At 44.1% G+C, this 19,290-nt stretch overlaps 1 protein-coding gene across 1 annotated transcript in view; it reads left to right on the top strand.

The window, feature by feature from the left end:
* The first annotated feature begins 2,964 nt into the window (after window positions 1-2,964).
* SLC9A1 (solute carrier family 9 member A1) overlaps window positions 2,965-19,290 on the top strand; it is a 122,154-nt gene continuing 105,828 nt past the window's right edge. The window contains exon 1 of the mRNA XM_077481026.1: window positions 2,965-3,737. Within this exon, the coding sequence (XP_077337152.1) occupies window positions 3,440-3,737 (298 nt within the window). The 5' untranslated portion in view covers window positions 2,965-3,439. The remainder of the gene's footprint in view (window positions 3,738-19,290) is intronic.

A 19,290-nucleotide genomic window follows, 5' to 3' on the forward strand; every position in this document is an offset into this window, starting at 1 on the left:
CACCGGAGGGGGGGAGGGTTCCGATCAGCGGAAGTTCCACTTTAGGGTGGAACCCCGCTTTAATGCCTTGCACTAGTTGGTCTGCCAGTTTCACGCAGACAGGAAAAGCATGCCGCTCTAATTAAAAATCGAAGTTAAAAAAGAAAGGAATTATAAATATACATCAAGTCCCATTTGATATCCTGTCTAGATTGGTACAGTCTACACATAATTCATATTCATTTCTATATATATCCAAAGATTAACAGTTTGTACAATAATACAGGATGTAGAGGATATCAAATATATAACTGAAACTTAAAGCGGGGTTCCACCCTAAAGTGGAACCTCCGCTGATCGGAACCCTCCCCCCCTCCGGTGTCACAATTGGCACCTTACAGGGGGGAGGGGGTGGAGATACCTGTCAAAGACAGGTATTTACACCCACTTCCGGGCATAGACTCCCGTGGGAGTCTATGTCATTTCCTGCCCTGCCGCGCTGTCTGCTGAGACACACACGGGTCCCAGTGACAGTGCGGGGAATTCCTATTGCGCTGCACGACTCGCGCATGCGCAGTAGGGAACGGGAAGTGAAGCGGATTCGCTTCACTTCCTGATTCCCTCACCTAGAATGGTGACTGCAGCAGCCGAGAGCCGAGCGATCGATCGGCCTCTGCATCGCTGGAACCCGGGTCAGCAGCTGTAGTATTTATAGCTGCTGGCTTTTAATCTTTTTTTTTTAGGTGGAATCCCTCTTTAAGTAATGCGAAATTATAGGTTCCAACATAGATTGAAGTGGTTTCACTAAATGAACCTTTGCTGTTCTAACTCTTTTGGGAAAATATTCCCTTTTTTCACTCTTCCTTTTGGTCCATTTTTCTTTGGGGCATATCCACGAAGAAATAATATTGCTAAAGCTCCTGAAGAAGCGTTAATCAAAAAAAAAAACGCGAAACATGTAGAGCACCAGAACATACTTAAAGCGGGATTCCACCCTAAAGTGGAACCTCCGCTGATCGGAACCCCCCCCCCCCCTCCGGTGTCACAATTGACACCTTTCAGGGGGGAGGGGGGTGGAGATACCTGTCAAAGACAGGTATTTTCACCCACTTCTGGGCATAGACTCCCACGGGAGTCTACGCCATTTCCTGCCCTGCCGCGCTGTCTGCTGGGACACACACGGGTCCCAGTGACAGCGCGGAGATCTCCTATTGCGCGGCGCGGCTCGCGCATGCGTAGTAGGGAACAGGGAAGTGAAGCCGATTCGCTTTACTTCCTGATTCCCTCACCTCGAATGGCGGCGGCAGCAGCCGAGGCCCGAGCCTGCCTGCATCGCTGGAACCCGGAACAGGTGAGTGTCCATTTATTAAAAGTCAGCAGCTGTAGTATTTATAGCTGCTGGCTTTTAATATTTTTTTTTGGGGCGGAATCCCTCTTTAAGTTTCAGTTATATATTTGATATCCTCTACATCCTGTATTATTGTACAAACTGCTAATCTTTGGATATATATAGAAATGAATATGAATTATGTGTAGACTGTACCAATCTTGACAGGATATCAAATGGGACTTGATGTATATTTATAATTCCTTTCTTTTTTAACTTTAATTTTTAATTACAGTAACATAAATTTTTTCTAAATAATAAATAATATTTTTGAATATATTGGTTGTTTTTACAACTTTTTCTCTTGCCTAAAAAGTCCAATTGAACCTACACGTTTCTTTGAGGTCTTTTGTGTGAAGGTTCCTCCATTTTTTCCCCTTCCCCAATTCCCTATAAAAATTTTCACTTTCAGTGGAACTCTGTCGGAACAACCTTTGGAGTTTATTCCGATGGGAAAACCGGTCGTGTGTACGCAGCATTAGTGTCCGATTTGTCCACCGCAATATCGCAGTCCCCCTATGAGTCGCTGATTGCTGCCATTACTAGTAAAAAAAAAAAAATGTCCCCGGATTTCATTTTAAAAATCTGGTCACCTTAACCTAGGTGCCGGGGAGAGACAACGGAGAAAGGCGAGGGTTCACGGCGGCTGCATCCGTGGACAGGTGAGTGTCTGTTTATTAAAAGTCAGCAGCTACACTTTTTGTAGCTGCTGATTTTAATGCCCCGTACACATGATCCGAAAATCGGAAGACAGATCATCCAACTTTTTTTCGTTTACTAGTCCCAAGTAGGAATATAATAAGATACTAAAGTCATGAAAATTTTCATACGACAGAAAAAGAAAAAAAACGGAAGTGATGTCATGTGTTGTGGTGTATTTGTATTGTATTTTCAGACAACTGTGCTGACTAAATAAAAATCGTACGATCTGGTATCGTACGAGGAAACTTTTTCCGCTTGTCTGATCGGATAATATTGGATAAACTGTCGTGATCGGCTATCGAAAAGTTCTGTACTAACGATCTGATTATTGTATTATCTCTTTCGAAATCTGTATTTTTCGTATGATTTTCGGATCATGTGTACAGCCTTTAGGCTAATTTCACACTGAGTGGTTTTCAGGTGTTTTAGTGCTAGAAATAGCCTCTAAATGTTTGAAAACTGCATCCTATTCATTTCAGTGTGTCTTTTCACACCTGGGAAGTGCGCTTGCGAGATAACCTCATCTTTGGGGTTATTTGGGAAGATTTTCTCCCAAAACACCCTGCCCATTGAAATTAATGGGCAGCGCTTCCAAAGCGCCTTCTTTTTGGGTTAAAAGCACCCCGCTATTGGTCAAAAAGCGCTGCAAAAACAAAACACGATTTAGCGCTAACGGCAGAGCGCTGCAGGTGAGAGTAGCCTAAATAAACACAAAAACGGCTAGAACTCCATTTCAACCGCCTCTTTTACCCATGAGGAGAATTATTGGCGCCATGCCCTGACACGCTACGAATAGTTTACTCGCTTCTAGCTCCAGACCAGCAGAGGTCGCCCTTCAAACTGAATTTCTCCACAGGCGCCCTTCATAGGCTCTTGAGCTGGCCAAGCTTCCTCTCGCTCCCAGCAACCAGTCAGAGGAGGAGGAGGCTGGTCGCTCGTAGAAGGAAGGCGGTGCCTGGGATTGAGAGGCTTCACATGAAGCCGGGGTGGTCCTCACCATACATATGATACGGAGTCGGTGTAGTAGTCCGGCTACATGTCCTAACTGGCGGCGGATAGAGAAGTTTCCCGTCAGCCCCACATCACATGCTTCATTACAGAGCCGGGAGCGGACAGGCTGAGTGTCATACCCCGGAAGACCTGCTCCTTGTATGACACCAACCAGCCGCTTGTGTCCAGGAAATACCATGTACCCCGAGCAGCCCATTGATTGGAGCATTCCGTGTGTGTTCCTGCTGGGACAGTGTATATGAAGAAGTATGTGCTGGGTGCAGGCTGTGGATAAAGCTCACCTAGCTGTGTCTGTATATATGGACAGTGAATGAGAGCAGGTTATACTCTGCTGTTTATAGGAACCCTGCCCAGCTCGCCATGAACATGATGAGGATCTTCCCAGACTTCCCCAACTTCAGATGGGCAATGACTGCCATCTTCCTCCTGGCACTGCTGGTGCCTGTTGCTGCCTCTGATGTCAATCCAGACCCTCACCCCCCAGGCATCACCCCTTATGATGAGGGAGTCGTCCCGGATCCCCACCATACTGGTGACAATCACACCCATAAACCTAGTCACAGAAAACTGTTCCCGGTGCTCGATCTGGACTATCCTCATATCCGCGATCCCTTCGAGATCTCCTTGTGGATTCTTCTGGCTTGTCTGATGAAGCTGGGTGAGTGACAGACAGTACTGTCATCTATTGCTGTCCTAGAATTGTATGACAACCAAGTATCCTGTGCATTGTTTACATGCTAATGGTCATAGTCATGAACGATTGTACCCTGAATGAGTTTGAGTAAAGCTCGCTACACACTGTACCATCTTTTAGTTTTACTAACCTCTATGTGGTGCCAGGGCCTGCCTCCTTATTGCATAGTTTAGGGTGGTCCTCATTGGAGAGTTTTGGTAAATCTAATGTTGTATGGTCAGATTGTAATGTGTATGGTGGCGCGTTCGCAACGATTCGTGGCCGATCCCGCCAGAAAGCTGACTCCCCACAGCGCTAATCACAGGTAGTGAGACATTTTCCCGATCTGTGCAGCCACGAATTGGGAAATTTCTCACTGCCTGTGATTAGCGCTGCAGAGCGTCAGCTTCTTGGTGGGTGTGGACACGTGGACCTGAGCTCATTCTTAATGGGTTGTAAACTCTCATGTTTGTTTTTCACCTTTAATGCACATTACCTGAGCCCCTTCAGCAGTTCGGCAGCTCCCTCTCTCCACAGGGTCCCGGCTCTTGATTGGATAGATTGATAGCAGTGCAGCCATTGCCTCCCGCTGCTGTCAATCAAATGCAATGACGCGGGGCCGAGTCCAGCCTTCGTGTCTGTTGGATGCAAATGCTGGACCCGGGAGCGGGCCCGCAAGGTAACCCCCTCAGGAGAGTGCTTCTCTTAGGGGGTTATCTTATGCAGGGAGGAGCTGCCGGTGGACCCCAGAAGAGGATAGTCTGAGCCACTCTGTGCAAAATGAGCTGCACAGTGGAGGTAAGTATGACAGGTTGTTTGTTAAATTAAAAAAAAATTGATCCTTTACAATCATTTTAATGGTGGCCCTTTAGGCCCCATCCACACCTTAACATTTTTCTTTTTAATTTTTTTTAACTTGAAGTTCTAAAACTCTCAACATCCAAAATCCCATGTATTTGGTGGCTGCTCACACATGAGCATAGTATAAAGCTGGGGACACCTAGGGGTTGATTTACTAAAACTGGAGAGTGCAAAATCTGGTGCAGCTGTGCACGGTAGCCAATCCGCTTCTAACCTCAGTTTGTTCAATTAAGCTGATTGGTTTCTTTGCACAGCTGCTGAAAATTTGGCCAAAAAATACCACTTTCGAAGCAAGCATACGATAACTTTAGATTGTAAGCTCCTTGAGGGCAGGGATCGATGTGAATTTACAATGTATATGTAAAGCACTGTGTAATTTGACAGCGCTAAAGTACCATAAATAATAATTGGATCATTGGTACAGAGCTTTCGAGAGCCAATCATGACAGATCATCTGGTCAGACAAACACGAAAAATTTTCTTGTACGATTTTCGTTTAATTGGTACAGTTGTTGTCCGAAAACACAATAGAAATACACTACACATGACATCACTTCTGAATTTTTATTCTATCGTACAAGAATTTTTGTCACTTTAGCACCCTCCCCATTTTTGATATGCAACCAGCATGCAAAAAAACCCGGAAGATCTGTCGCCTGATTTTCGGATCGTGTGTACGGGCCATCAGTAAATCGACCCCACTGAGTTTTTTTTGTTTTTCTCATTCTATCAGTGGACTGAATGGGGGGAAAAAACCCTCAGATTTCCTGCATGCATACAAGTGATGTGGGTGCAGGGAGCTCCCCCCACTGGGCTATTGTATTCTCACAACGGCCCCCCCAACCCTTCCTACTTATCAGCTGATTGAATGCTGGTTTTCCATCAGGATCGCTCAACAGAAGCTGGGTTAACTTCTGTTGAACAGGAAGAACTATACACAGATCGAAATTCTGGCAGGTTCCTACTGAACTGGCCAAAGTTCGTCACGTGTGTACTCTGCTTCGCTTGCAGCTCTAAAAAGTACACAAGCTTCTTTTAAGCTACAGGCTTCAAGGTATTTTGGTCCCCAATAGAATTCAATGGGAACATCTGGGAAGTGTTTGTTTTACGTAGTGACTAGTTCTCTATTGGATATATATATATATATATATATATATATATATATATATATATATATATATATATATATATATATATATGTATATATATAATGTATATGTTTAAAAAAACTCAGGCAAAAGCGCCTGCGGAAAACGCATAAAAGCCTCTATACAAACTTTAAAAAATAGCCTGTAAAAGATGATCTGTGATACACAAGTGTTAATGCAGCCTTTAAATGTGTAGATCTAACAAAACTTTGTTTATAGTACAAGGTTTAGTCAAATGTCTGACATCATGTACCTGCTTTACAGATAAATGTCCTGACTAATGATTTCCTAAGCATTTGATGTTTTGACTGACACATAGCCAGTCCTCCTAGATATAATTGCATGTTACCACTGGTACCACAATTATATCTACTGTAGTTGAATCTCTACAGCACTCCACCTTGGGTTACTTCATAAATGTGCAATTAGGCCCTAGTTCAAACTGACTGCGGGAATGAAATCGTGCAAGTTCAGCTGAACTCGCACAATTTCATTCCTGCATATCAGTCCTGATTTCAGGGGGCGATTTCAGAGACACCTGTGCAGGTTTCTGTGTCAATGGAAATCGCACCCCAAAATCGCCAAAAGTAGTACAGAAACTACTTTTGGAAATCGGTGCGGTGTCGCAACGATTCGGACTGTGCCATTGCCGATCGCATCAATGAGAATCGGGGCTAAAGGGTCAACCCATCCATGCAAAGCTTATTATAGGCTTACCTATATGTTAGTGGAGGAAGTTTACTTCCTCTTCAAAGGGGAAGCGCTTTTTTTTTTTTTTTTTGTGTGTGTCCCATGCCTGTGACATTCATCTAGAAGAGGTCTCCAAACTTTCTAAACAAAGGGCCAGTTTATTGTTCTTCAGACTTTATTGGGGCTGGACTCTGGCCAGTGGGAGTAAAACATTTCCCAGCATTGGGGAGTAAACAATCCCCCATCATTGGGTTTAGTGGAAGTATTGCTCCATTGTTGGTATTGGTGGCAGGAATAGTGCTCTTTTAGGAGTGCTGAAATTAATCAATGCATCGTGATTCAGGTGTCCCCGATGCAGCATCGATGCAAATGACTAGAAAACACAATTCCCAGGTGACGTCATCCTGACTTCCCCCACCCCTCCAGGGAGAGCAATCCGAGCGTATGTTTGTTAAAATTACTGTATTTTAATCCCGTGTTACAATCAAATAACATTGAATGAGTTCAGGGACAGTTGAAAAGTATCCAACTGCCACTGAACATCCATTTAGCAGCAGCAGTGTACATGGGGCCTTAGGCCCCTTTCACACATGCGGATGATATGTCCGTATTTCATCCATCCGTTTGCAGATGAAATACGGGCATACATTCATCCCTATGGGATAGCGGGTGTCTGCGGATGAACATCCGCAGACACCCGATTTCCTCCGCCTCCGCTACAGTCCGATTCTGCAGACGGAGGAAAATCCTATTTTTCTATCCGTCTGCAGAGCGGATCGGATGAACACGGACACACGGTCCGTGCTCGTCCGATCCCCATAGAGGAGAGCGGAGAGCTGACAGGGCGGTCCCTGCACAGTGTGCGGAGACCGCCCTGTCCGCCGCCGGCTCAGCGGGGACAAAGGAGCGATCCCCGCTGAGCGAGCGGATCATCACGGGGCGGATCATTACTGATCCGCCCCGTGTGAAAGAGGCCTTACAAATTTACCCAAATTAATTTTAAATTGCTCCTTTATACTTGTTTCCAATTGTATCCTATTCAACACAAATACATAAATCACTACAAAGTGAGAAACTAAAGATGGTGGTGAAAAAAACAGGAAATAAGTATAGCTTGCTACAGGCATCGAGCGTTCGAATATAATTAATCCACCTATAGTTATTGCAAGTAGCATTCTGTAAATACTTTAATGCACTTGGAGAGATTTTAATGTTACTATCATGGATTAATAGGTTTAGACAATATCAACTTAGTATCTACTTCTTTCCACCATACAGCTGATTTGTGTATAGCAGACTTTTAGTTGGTGGAGTAACAGATCCTTCGTTCCCCACCTGCAGATGCATACATAAGATAACTATTAAGTAGCGCTCTTTGTAATCTGATTTTTAAAGTGAAGAAATGATTTATCTGAAGGGTGAGATGCCAGAATGAAAAAGCATCTTTCCTATCCATCTGAGCACCGGCCAGTGTCCTGTGCAAGGCATGTGTTGCTGTTGTTGAGAAGCCGCAAAAGTTCAAAGGCCTAATGGCGTGACCTTGCACCAGGCATGCAGGCCACTAGGACATTTTAAACATCGCACATAATAAAATAACTGTTCCCTCGACAGTTCATGTAAAGTGTTTTTATTACTTCAAAATTGCGCCATTTCTGGCATTTTTCACATGCATGTAAAAATCTGCAATTTTTTTGCTAGAATACTTGGACTACAACCCCTGGCCCCCCCCCCGCCCCAAATGTTTTTTGAAAGCAAAGTCCCTGGGCAGCAGTTTATCAAATGCAAATGTTCAGGTAAAAATAGACTTTAATGATTTTTAGTGAACACAAACGCAGAATAAAACAAATTTTTTTGGTAAAACGTTACGTCGAGTAAATGGATACCAAACATGTCATGCTTTTAAATTGTGCTTGCGTGAGGAATGGTAACAACATATAGTACATTAACCACTTCCGGCCCGCCTTATAGTAATATGACATGCGCAAAGTGGTGCGATTAGGATAGCGGGGGGGGTCTGCGCTGGTTATCAGAGCAGCCTCCCTGATGATGGCCACCAGGAATGCCTGCCAGTGCCTCCATATCGGTGCCACCTCATCAATGCCCATCAGACCCCCAGAGGGGATCAAATACCACCAAAAGCAAAGATCTTTTTGTGGGAACTGGTATGATCCCTCAATGCAAGGTGGTATTGAGTTGGTTAAAGTGATTGTAAAGGCAGAAGGTTTTTCTTCCAATACTTACCTGAGCTCCATCTAGATCCAGCAATGTTTCCGGAGTGTCTTGGCTGCCCGGGACTCCCCCCTCAATGGCTGAGAGAGCAGTGTGGCACCATTGGTTCCTGCTGCTGTCAATTAAATTCAGGCAGCCAATGAAAGAGAGGGGGTAGGGCCAGGCTCAGTGTCTGAATGGACACATAAGGCAGCAGCTTGGCTTGGGTGCCCCCATATCAAGTTGCTTGCTGTGGGGGCACTTGACAGGAGGGACTCGAGAAGAGGAGGCTCTGGGCTGCTCTGTGCAAATCCACTGCACAGCAGGTAAGTATAACACGTTTGTTATTTGCAGATAAAAAAATAGACTTTAGTATTGCTAAGGCTTTTTTAATGTAAAAAAAAAAAAAAAACTAACAAAAACCGCATGGTTCTGCAGATATCAGCCCTTCCCTTGTTTGCATGCCTCTTTTATTTTTTATTTATTTTATTTTGTTTTAAGCCTGTGGTTCTTTTCAAATTCTCTCTTCCCTTGTTGCTGTTTTCTGGTGGCTCCGTGCCCTTAGAGGTTCCCATGGCACCACTTTTACGTGTGCGCTGCCAGCTTTTGTCATGGATGAATCTCCATGCTTTTACTGAAACGGATAGCCCAGGTAGGAAGACACTCCCTTGCCTCCCCCCCCTCCTCCTCCTGAGATCTGGAGCCTAGAGTTAGAGAGGGTACATTTCAGATGTTTGGCTACAGAGAAAAATAAAATACAGTGCGGTACATGTTTCACAACTTAATTGAAATGCAGTCTTTATTTATTTTTATTTTTTAATCAGCGTTTTATATTTTGGTAATTGCGGTATGTTAAACCTCAAGACCGCTTTGAGTCCCATATCCCAGGAAACTTCTTCTTGGTGCCTAAATGATAGCAATTCCCTTTGTGGGATAAACATTTATTTATATATATAAATAAATGTTTATCCCATTTGCGAACATAGTGTGCATATGTGGGGGGCCATGAGTATGGATCAGTACTGTCTCTGGGATGGTCCAAAAATAAATAACCTATGGTAATCAGGATATGTTTAGTAAGACTGGGAAATACCGATCACCATGGTTACCAGGTCTAATTTGCTGCCTCCAAAAAAAAAAAAAAATCATTGCATACACTAAACTGATGTGAATTCTGTACCTGGTAATAGCCGCACTTACCAATGCATCAACAAATATAGATTTATAAAAATACAATATATTGCATGGACTTTCTTTATGAAGTCAGCTTTTGTTTCACATGGTCCAGCTATGGGGTTGATTTACTAAAACTGGTGAGTGCAAAGTTTGGTGCAGCTGTGCATGGTAGCCAATCGGCTTCTAACTTCAGCTTGTTCAATTAAAGTGATACTAAAGTTTAAAAAAAGAAAACAAACTTATTAAACGTGTCTACTTTGTGTAATGGTTTTGCACAGAGCAGCCTGGATCCTTCTCTTCTCAGGTCCCTCGCTGGCGCTCCTGACCCCTCCCTCCTGCCGAGTGCCCACACAACAAGCTGCTTGCTATAGGGGAACCCGATTAGCTCGCTCCTGAGACACTGCTCTGTGTGTCCATTCAGACACAGAGCCCTGGCTTGGCTTCTCTCTGTGCTCAGTTTGACAGTAGCGGGCACCAATGAGGAAAGACAATCCCCAGACAGCTGAGGATCTCCTGCACATCGCTGGATCAATATGGGGCTTGGGTAAGCCTAGGAGTTAAGGCAGGTTGCTGCACACAGAAGGATTTTTTTTTTTTTTGTTTTTTTTTTATCTTGGTGCAATTTCTTTTGCACTCTTGTGACCTGTTTTCAGCAGAGAGTGGTCTGAAGTCCGCTTTTTGCTGACGTCACACAGATAAGTCCAGGCACCACGTCATCCCCACTCTTGGAGTCTGGATCCGCCAGGTGCCTGGAATGATGGCTGTCTCAGCCTCTCTGTGAGCCGCTGACATGGTTGCTCCCCTCCCCAGCTCAGCGCTCCATTGAGTGTGGAGGAGCAGAGAAGGAGAGCTGCTGATTGACAGGGAGCCGAGAGAACCGAACCATTGGCGATGTTCGATGGCTCGGTTCTCAGTGCAGAGACGCCGAGGGGACAGATGCAGCATGGGACTGATGCTGTATCTACCTAGGTAGGTATGTATCTCTTTAAGATCTAGGAGTCAGTAGCAGGAAGATGAGGACCTGTCATCACTGCACAGAAGATGGCAACAGGATTCAGCTTCCTGCCCAAAATGAGACTTTTTCTTCTTTACAGAAGCTAAAGTTGGACCCCTTTCACACTGGCGTGCTTTTCAGGCATTTTAGCACTAAAAATAGCACCTGAAAAGTGTGCCTCCCCAGTGTGAAAGCCCGAGTGTTTTCACACTGGGGTGTTGCGCTTGCAGGACAGAAAAAAAAGGTCTTGCAAGCAGCATCTTTAGGGCTGTGTGTGAGCGGTGTATACATGGCTACTTTGCTGCTCATTGAAATGAATGGGCAGTCCTGCCGAATCGCCTACAAGCGCTTTGGCAGCACCACAACAATGGTGCACGTAACCCTTTATTCGGCCGATAGCGGGGGTTAAAAGTGCCACTAACAGCGGTAAAGCGCTGCTAAAACTAGTGCAGCCATTTGCTTCTGTCAATCAAATCCAATGACGTGGCTGCTGGGCGACGGGGCCGACTGCTGCATTCAATGTCTATGGACACTGAATGCTGGGCTCGGGAGCGCCCCTGCAAGGTAATCCCCGGGACAGTTCTTCTCCCAGGGGGTAATCTGAAGCGCGGAGGAGTCGAGGGACCCCATAAGACTAGGATTGGGGCCACACTGCAAAATTAGCTGCACAGTGGAGGCAAGTATATGTTTGTTATTTAAAAAATAAAAATTCTACTTTAGCGTCACTTTAAATAAACCCGTGTATGTGCATGAGGCCTAATACAGACACCCATGCCAGGCACAATACAAAGTATTTACTTTTCTTCCTGAAATCAAAACCATTCAATTTAGTCAAGGCTGTGATTGGATTTTGAAGGAACAGCAGCTCACTGAGGTCCGTCTTCTAGGCAATATGTCCTATTGTTTTGATTCCTGGCACTGTGCAATGCGCTAAAGCCTCTCTGGTTTGCAATTGCTTCTCCTTCTTTCAGTCTGAATGCTGATGTGCAGGGAATTGCAGTACGAAGACTACATTTATTTAAATGTTTTCAAAATGTGACTGAATTTTATAGCTGCTCGCATTTTAGGCATTATGTAAGGATTAGTCCTTGGTGATTAAGTTCAAAGGCCTTCAGGGCTCCTGCATCCATTTTATTAAAGCATAATTTATGGTAACCAGTAGTCAGTTTGCTACTTTATTTATAAAAGTGTCAGAGAAAGTCTCCCTCTCTCCCCTATAGCAAAGAATCCAATTCAAAAGTTCATTCTTCAGCTGTCATCTTCAGGAGTTGAGAAAAGCAGCAAATCAGACATATAAGCAGACTACTGTTTCCATGGCTGCAAGAAAATGACAATTAGAGTTTTTAGTGGGACCTAGAAAATTGCAGCTGTGTGCATATTTAAAAAAAAAAAAAAAATTCTAAAATTACCTTTTTAAATTAAACAATTTCTGCATCAATAGTTTTGTGTGTGTGTATATATTATATATATAATTTTCTACTTGGGACCTTCCAGATGAGTCCTTCTTGGTCCTTGTCACTACAAATAACAAATGCCACCTATTTTTATTTATTTTTGTTTACATTGCAGTAGTGATCGCACTGGTAGTTTGTTGCAAGTTCTTTTTGGTTGGTAGCTATGGGTCATATTTGTGCTACATCATTAAAGAGGAAGTAAACCCTGATGAGTTTACTTCTTCTTTCATTCCCTGCAAAGGTAAAGCATAATGGACTACTGTGCATCGCATAGTAGTCCATTATGTGTCACTTACCTGACACAGGAGCCAGCAGTCACCACTGACCCCTGTAGTCCGGTGCATCATCTTCTCGGTGGGTCTCGCAGCTCTGCCGCTGTCATTTGGCAAAGCTGCTATGACGTCGCTCCCGCGCATGCGCACGGGAGCTGCCACTCGCGGCATATCGCTGTTGACCGCGGCGCACTCAGTGCACCTGCGCGCCGCTGTCTATGGCGCATGCGCCATAGACAGCGGTGCCTGTCTTTCGGCAAATATCTCCTAAACCGTGTAGGTTTAGGAGATATTTCTTGGACCTACAGGTAAGCCTTAATCTAGGCTTACCTGTAGGTCAAAGTTGGTTGTAAGGCTTTACAACCACTTTAAATTCCTTCAGCAGTTTGTAGTTAAAGCCATGGAGGTGATTGCAGAGCCATGGTGCTGGGCACCTTGTCATTGATAATGAATGATAAAGAAACGCAATCGTAGAAAAAAACTTTGATTCCCTTAGCCAGAAATCTCTTGGAGTATTACTGCAAATAAATTTGCCCGTCTGACATGGCCCTTAACAGATCTGCTTTTGTTAAAACATTAGTACTTTTACTAAACATCGTAAAAAAACTGGTTCTAAATATCACCTTTTTTTTATATTTAGTAATTCTGTATATCAAAAAAAGCTTCAACCCAGCAGGCTGAATTTTAAACTGAGAGGTCACTGTACTAACTAAGGCTGACTATACATTATACAATCTCTGTCTATAGCTTTCCTTTAGATTTAACAAAACCATATAATATGAGATCAAATCTAAACACTTTCAATTTGTATGCAATTAGGCAGGCCCTTGTACTACATAGTTGAAGGTAAATCTAAAGAAAATAGAATAAGAAAATTGTATGGTGTGTGTGGCAATCTCCCCAGCTGTGCCTTTGTGTCCTGATGGTGGGACTGCCCCGCCCTGCCAGAACACACTCATCAGCCACTGGCTGCCAACGTGGCAGGGTGCTGGTTTGCCAGCATGTCCCTTTCTGACCATCATTAGACGGACTTCTGTTGGAAGGACATCTGTATACACTGACCGAATATCGGTCAGTTCCTGTTGAACTGGTGGATACTGACCGATATGTGACCCAAGTGTACTTGGCTTTAATGGTGAACCACACACACCTATACCCTCCAAAATCCCCCAATTCCCAGATAAGAATGACAATCTGAGGAGGATTTTTTTTCCATAGCAGGTTAGGAGTGCAAAGGTTCGCTTTTAACTTGAGCTTTTCAGATCTGCATAGTTGGTTCAGGTCATTGACTCTCAAACCATTTAAGCCAGTGGGTCAGTGTAATACAAAGGCAGCTAGTATCTTGTGAAGCTGACAAAAGCATCAATGGCCTATGAGTGCGTGTAATCAGAAAGCTCATGTCTGACGCTTCTTCTAGCTTCCAGGTTTTATTTTTATATGAACTGAAAAATGTAGATCATATTTTCATAGCTAAAAGAAGACTACCCCTGTGCTTGGCTTATGTCAGGCCTAGTTACCTGTGGGTAGTCCATAATATATCGCTTTTAAGCTTTCATCCTTGTTTTTTGTAGGGCTGTGGAAATTAAAGATTAATTCCACAATTAATCGTTAATTTTTTTCAAAATACTCACCTCTCCGCCGGCTTCCGGGTCTTCAGGGAGTTCCGTCTGAGATTTGGTGACGTCACACATAGACCTCTGTCTGCTAACGAAGGGAAGGGGGAGGAGTCCGGTGACTTCAAAGTTCTGATTGAACGTAATGCGTATGGGGAGGAGCTACGCATGACGTCATCCGCTGCTGCCCTATGGAACTAACACAATTTTCGGCTTTACATGCTGTGTTTTTATCATCTGCATGTGAGGAGTTTGTGTTTGAACACAAAAATGAAATCTTATACTTAAGCGGTGAGCACTTAGATCTTTTCTTTCTACCCATGACCTGGTGTCCTTGCTGAGATCTAAGGAGACGTGAGAGAAGTTTATGGTCAGTGTTAACCCTTTTGATACCCGCTTGAATGACCACCTGTTTGCACAGGGGTCAATGCCATGAGGGGAGAGTGATTAGTTAGACCGGAGGTGGAGTCACGCTACTGTGGGAAAAAAATTACATCAGTGCTACAGTTTAAACCATATTTGTGTGAACTGTGAAGTTAAGTCATGGATTGTGGAAACTAACTAGCGTCGGGTGATTGTATATAGTGTATACCACATTTGCCACTGACTAATGCAGAGTTGCAAGACAAGGAGATCAGCTAAAAGTAGTTGGATCTGTATGTGTGTTATAATTAATCAATTAAAAAATCGAATTAATCGAACGTGAAAATTTTAATCAGTAACAGCCTTAGTTTTTTGTGAAATAAGGAACTGCAGCTATTCAGACATGAAATTAGACGACATATCTACCTGAGGCTGGTCAGATTTGTCAAATTATCTGTCTGAGTACCCTTTCGCATCCAACACTTTTTTTTTATTAATGTGTACATTCGGGGCCCTTTTACATGTGGATTATTAATGTAGGTGGCAGCCAATGCCATAAAAAAAAGAAAAAAAATGGGCTTAGGTGGTGTACATTTGAAGGCTGCAAATTGTTCAGCTTTTATTTTTGTATGTTTTGGAACTCACAGGACCTAACCACTGGGAAAGGTTTAATAAACCATTATTTTACAGATGCTGTGATGGCCATCGACTTGCATTTATCAGCTGGTGCCATACAACTTAAACTAGCTGGCTGTTGTGACCATGATTTGTAGAACAGACAGCAGCTCAGGAAAGCCCTGCAGGGAGTAAAGCAACTTGGGGTTTTCAAAAACCTGGCAAAGCATGTTCCACATAACACATCAGCTGTCTAACATGCTGGTAGTCAATAAATGGGTTACCACCAGAATTTTTTTTTTTTTTTTTTGCTCCTACAGCTCCCTGCACATTCACAAAAATTAATTTTTCTGCACTGTTGGAAGATTTTGGAACCCATAAAATGGGTTGTAGTAACCCGTGTAATTCTAGCCCCAACTGCCAATTGTGTTTTAAATAGTGTTTACTTGTTGAGTCATGCTGCTATCTACACTGTACAGTGGCAGTGTTCACTCTGGCCTTGCACCTGTAATGACTGCTTTTAAGGTTTTAAGGGACATACAAAGCAAGATCCAAGGCAAATAACTATATGACAGTAGAACTAAAGGCAAAGCTAATCCTGGTCAAATTTTAATTCGCAATCTGTGTCCCATTAGGTAGATTTCCATTTACTTCCTATCCAAAAACTATAGCAGAAACTGAGAGGAGATTCCTCCCCCCCCCCCCCCCCCAAAGTGGGGGAAATCCTTGCTAGTCACCAGGGTCACTAAAACTAGTGTCTAGATTGACTTCTGTAAACCAGCCTATTGGCTTTTCCCCTGCTTGATCAGTGAAAAACCCATCAGGTGTACTAATCCTCTTTCCACGCTTTCACCCTTTCCAATCCTAAAGCTTTAAAAAAAAAGAGTGGGAAATGAAAAGTTTAGTACATTGATCTGAATATCTTCCATAAAGCCAAGTTCCACCCTATTTTTGATCTTCGGCTCTCGACGTTGCAGATCACAATACAATGAATTTGTGTGTTTTTTTATTTATTTTTATTCAAAGCATATTACCTGTGAGCTAAGTATAGCTCTCCATTTCTGTTGTACTTTACTGTGGTGAGGTATGTCATATCCTGCTGCCTGTAGGCTGCTGGGATATAAGGGTTATCAATCCCAGGAGCATTCCTCAGCTTCTTGTGGTATTTCTAGACCAGAACTTTCTCTGGTCACCTGCAATGTGTCGTGTGTGTGCCACGCTTTGTACACACTGCACAGGCACGAGATTGGGAGGTGCATGCTGGCTAGCCAGCAGCACTGTATCCTGGAAGAAACGGTGAGCAGGCCTCAGATGCCCACAATGAAGATGGGAGTTTGCACGTCAGACTACAGTGAGTAAATTGAATAACAAAAAAATTACATATACAGCAAATGCTAGATTAAATTGGATCTTTGAATCTGATGACGCCTAAAGATTTACTGCTGCTCTGGGCTTCATAAAAATGGCAGCCTCTGACAAGAAGAAGCGGGAGCAATGCTGGAGTCAATTTATAGCACACGTATTTTAGTAGCCTTATTAATGTGGAATGTACCTGTACTGTATGTTCCTTGCTAAAGAACATTATTGTTATCAAGTTTTTATGGGTAAAGTGCCACTTTAAATGGGTTGGTTTACCAAGTTGGGGTTTACATATACTTTAAGGGAAGCGGATTCCCAGTGTGATGTTTCTGGTTAATTTTGTGGTTTGTTCAGAAGAATGGTAATATTTTTAATACCCCTTCTAAATAGAGATTGCATGTTGTTTAACTCTACTTTTGGGAGTTGGGTTTTCATATAACCAACAAGGGACAGAGCTGCATACTGTAATTTAACAGCTACTTCCTTCCTTCAGGCAAACAACTTAACACCACAGTACCCAGGGAGTATTCATCAGCATTTAGAAAATCTTCCTCATGCGTTATACTGTTTATTATTTTTTAAAACTCCTTCAGGGAAAGATAAAATGCATCCAAAGATCTGTGTGAGTTTGGAATGATCTTTCAGTGGCCTGATACATAAGGTCTCTGTTTATAAATGTTTTACACAAGATTCACATAAAAATTACACATTTGAAATGAAATCAGAAAATGTGCAACTCATGGGTGAAAGCTGTGAGAAAAGGTTTATAAATGTATTTCTACTGTAAGGCCTCATGCACACGAGACGCAGTTAAACGCGCGTTCAGATGCAGTTGGACAGTTTTTTCAACTGCCCCTGAACTCATTCAATGTTATCCTATGTGTCCATGCACACAGTCTCATTTTTTTCCGTTTTTATGCAGTTGCGTTTAATCTCGTTTTTCCAGAAGCAAAAAAATGCGTTCAGAAGCAAAAATTTCCACGTTTCAGACGCTAAACGCGGCACCCGCGGTTAGCCGCGTTTGCGTTTATATGCGTTTTTAAAGGTGACCCTTTTTTTTACATTAAAAATCTCAAAAATGATTGCAAATGATGAAAAACCATTAGAAAAATATTTTAAACAATTGCAATTGCAAGTGGACAATCCACAACTTGTGGCAAGTGACATGGCAGGTGGCAAGTGACGTGGCAAGTGACATGGCAGGTGGCAAGTGGACAATCCACAACTTGTGGCAAGTGACGTGGCAGGTGAAGTGGCAAGTGACGTGGAAAGTGGACAATCCACAACTTGTGGCAGGTGACGCGGCAAGTGGAAAATCAACAACTTGTGGCAGGTGACTGGCATGTGACGTGGCAAGTGGACAATCCATAACTTGTGGCAAGTGGACAATCCACTTGTGGCAGGGGACGTGGCAAGTGGACAATCCACTTGTGGCAGGGGATGTGGCAAGTGACGTGGCGAGTGGACAATCCACAACTTGTGTCAGGTTACGTGGCAAGTGATGTGGCAAGTGGACAATCCACTTGTGGCAGGTGACGTGGCAAGGGACGTGGCAAGTGGACAATCCACAACTTGTAGCAGGTGATGGGGCTGGTGACGTGGCAAGTGGACAATCCACATCTTGTGGCAGGTGACGTGGAAAGTGGTGTGGCAAGTGGACAATCCACAACTTGTGGCAGGTGATGTGGCTGGTGACGTGGCAAGTGGACAATCCACAACTTGTGGCAGGTGGCATGGCAGGTGACGTGGAAAGTGGACAATCCACATCTTGTGGCAAGTGACGTGGCAGGTGATGTGGCAAGTGATGTGGCAAGTAGACAATCCACAACTTGTGGCAAGTGACGTGGCAGGTGATGTGGCAAGTGGACAATCCACAACTTGTGGCAGGTGATGTGGCTGGTGACGTGGCAAGTGGACAATCCACAGCTTGTGGCAGGTGGCATGGCAGATGACGTGGAAAGTGGACAATCCACATCTCGTGGCAAGTGACGTGGCAAGTGGACAATCCACAACTTGTGGCAGGTGACGTGGCAGGTGATGTGACAAGTGATGTGGCAGGTGATGTGACAAGTGGACAATCCACATCTTGTGGCAAGTGACGTGGTAGCTGACGTGGCAAGTGACGTGGCAAGTGGACAATCCAAAACTTGTGGCAGGTGACGTGGCAAGTGGACAATCCACATCTTGTGGCAGGTGACGTGGCAGGTGACATGGAAAGTGGTGTGGCAAGTGGACAATCCACAACTTGTGGCAGGTGGCATGGCAGGTGATGTGGAAAGTGGACAATCCACATCTTGTGGCAAGTGACGTGGCAGGTGATGTGGCAAGTAGACAATCCACAACTTGTGGCAGGTGATGTGGCAAGTGACGTGGCAGGTGATGTGGCAAGTCACGTGGCAAGTGGACAATCCACAACTTGTGGCAGGTGATGTGGCTGGTGACGTGGCAAGTGGACAATCCACAACTTGTGGCAAGTGGCATGGCTGGTGACGTGGCAAGTGGACAATCCACAACTTGTGGCAAGTGGCATGGCTGGTGACGTGGCAAGTGGCATGGCTGGTGACGTGGCAAGTGGACAATCCACAACTTGTGGCAAGTGGCATGGCAGGTGACGTGGAAAGTGGACAATCCACATCTTGTGGCAAGTGATGTGGCAGGTGATGTGGCAAGTAGACAATCCACAACTTGTGGCAGGTGATGTGGCAAGTGACGTGGCAGGTGATGTGGCAAGTCACGTGGCAAGTGGACAATCCACAACTTGTGGCAGGTGATGTGGCTGGTGACG

This window comes from Lithobates pipiens, unplaced genomic scaffold (assembly GCF_037356315.1).
Source record: "Lithobates pipiens isolate NorthernLeopardFrog02 unplaced genomic scaffold, aLitPip1_a1.2 Scaffold_16, whole genome shotgun sequence".
In the NCBI taxonomy this organism is placed as follows: Eukaryota; Metazoa; Chordata; class Amphibia; order Anura; family Ranidae; genus Lithobates; species Lithobates pipiens.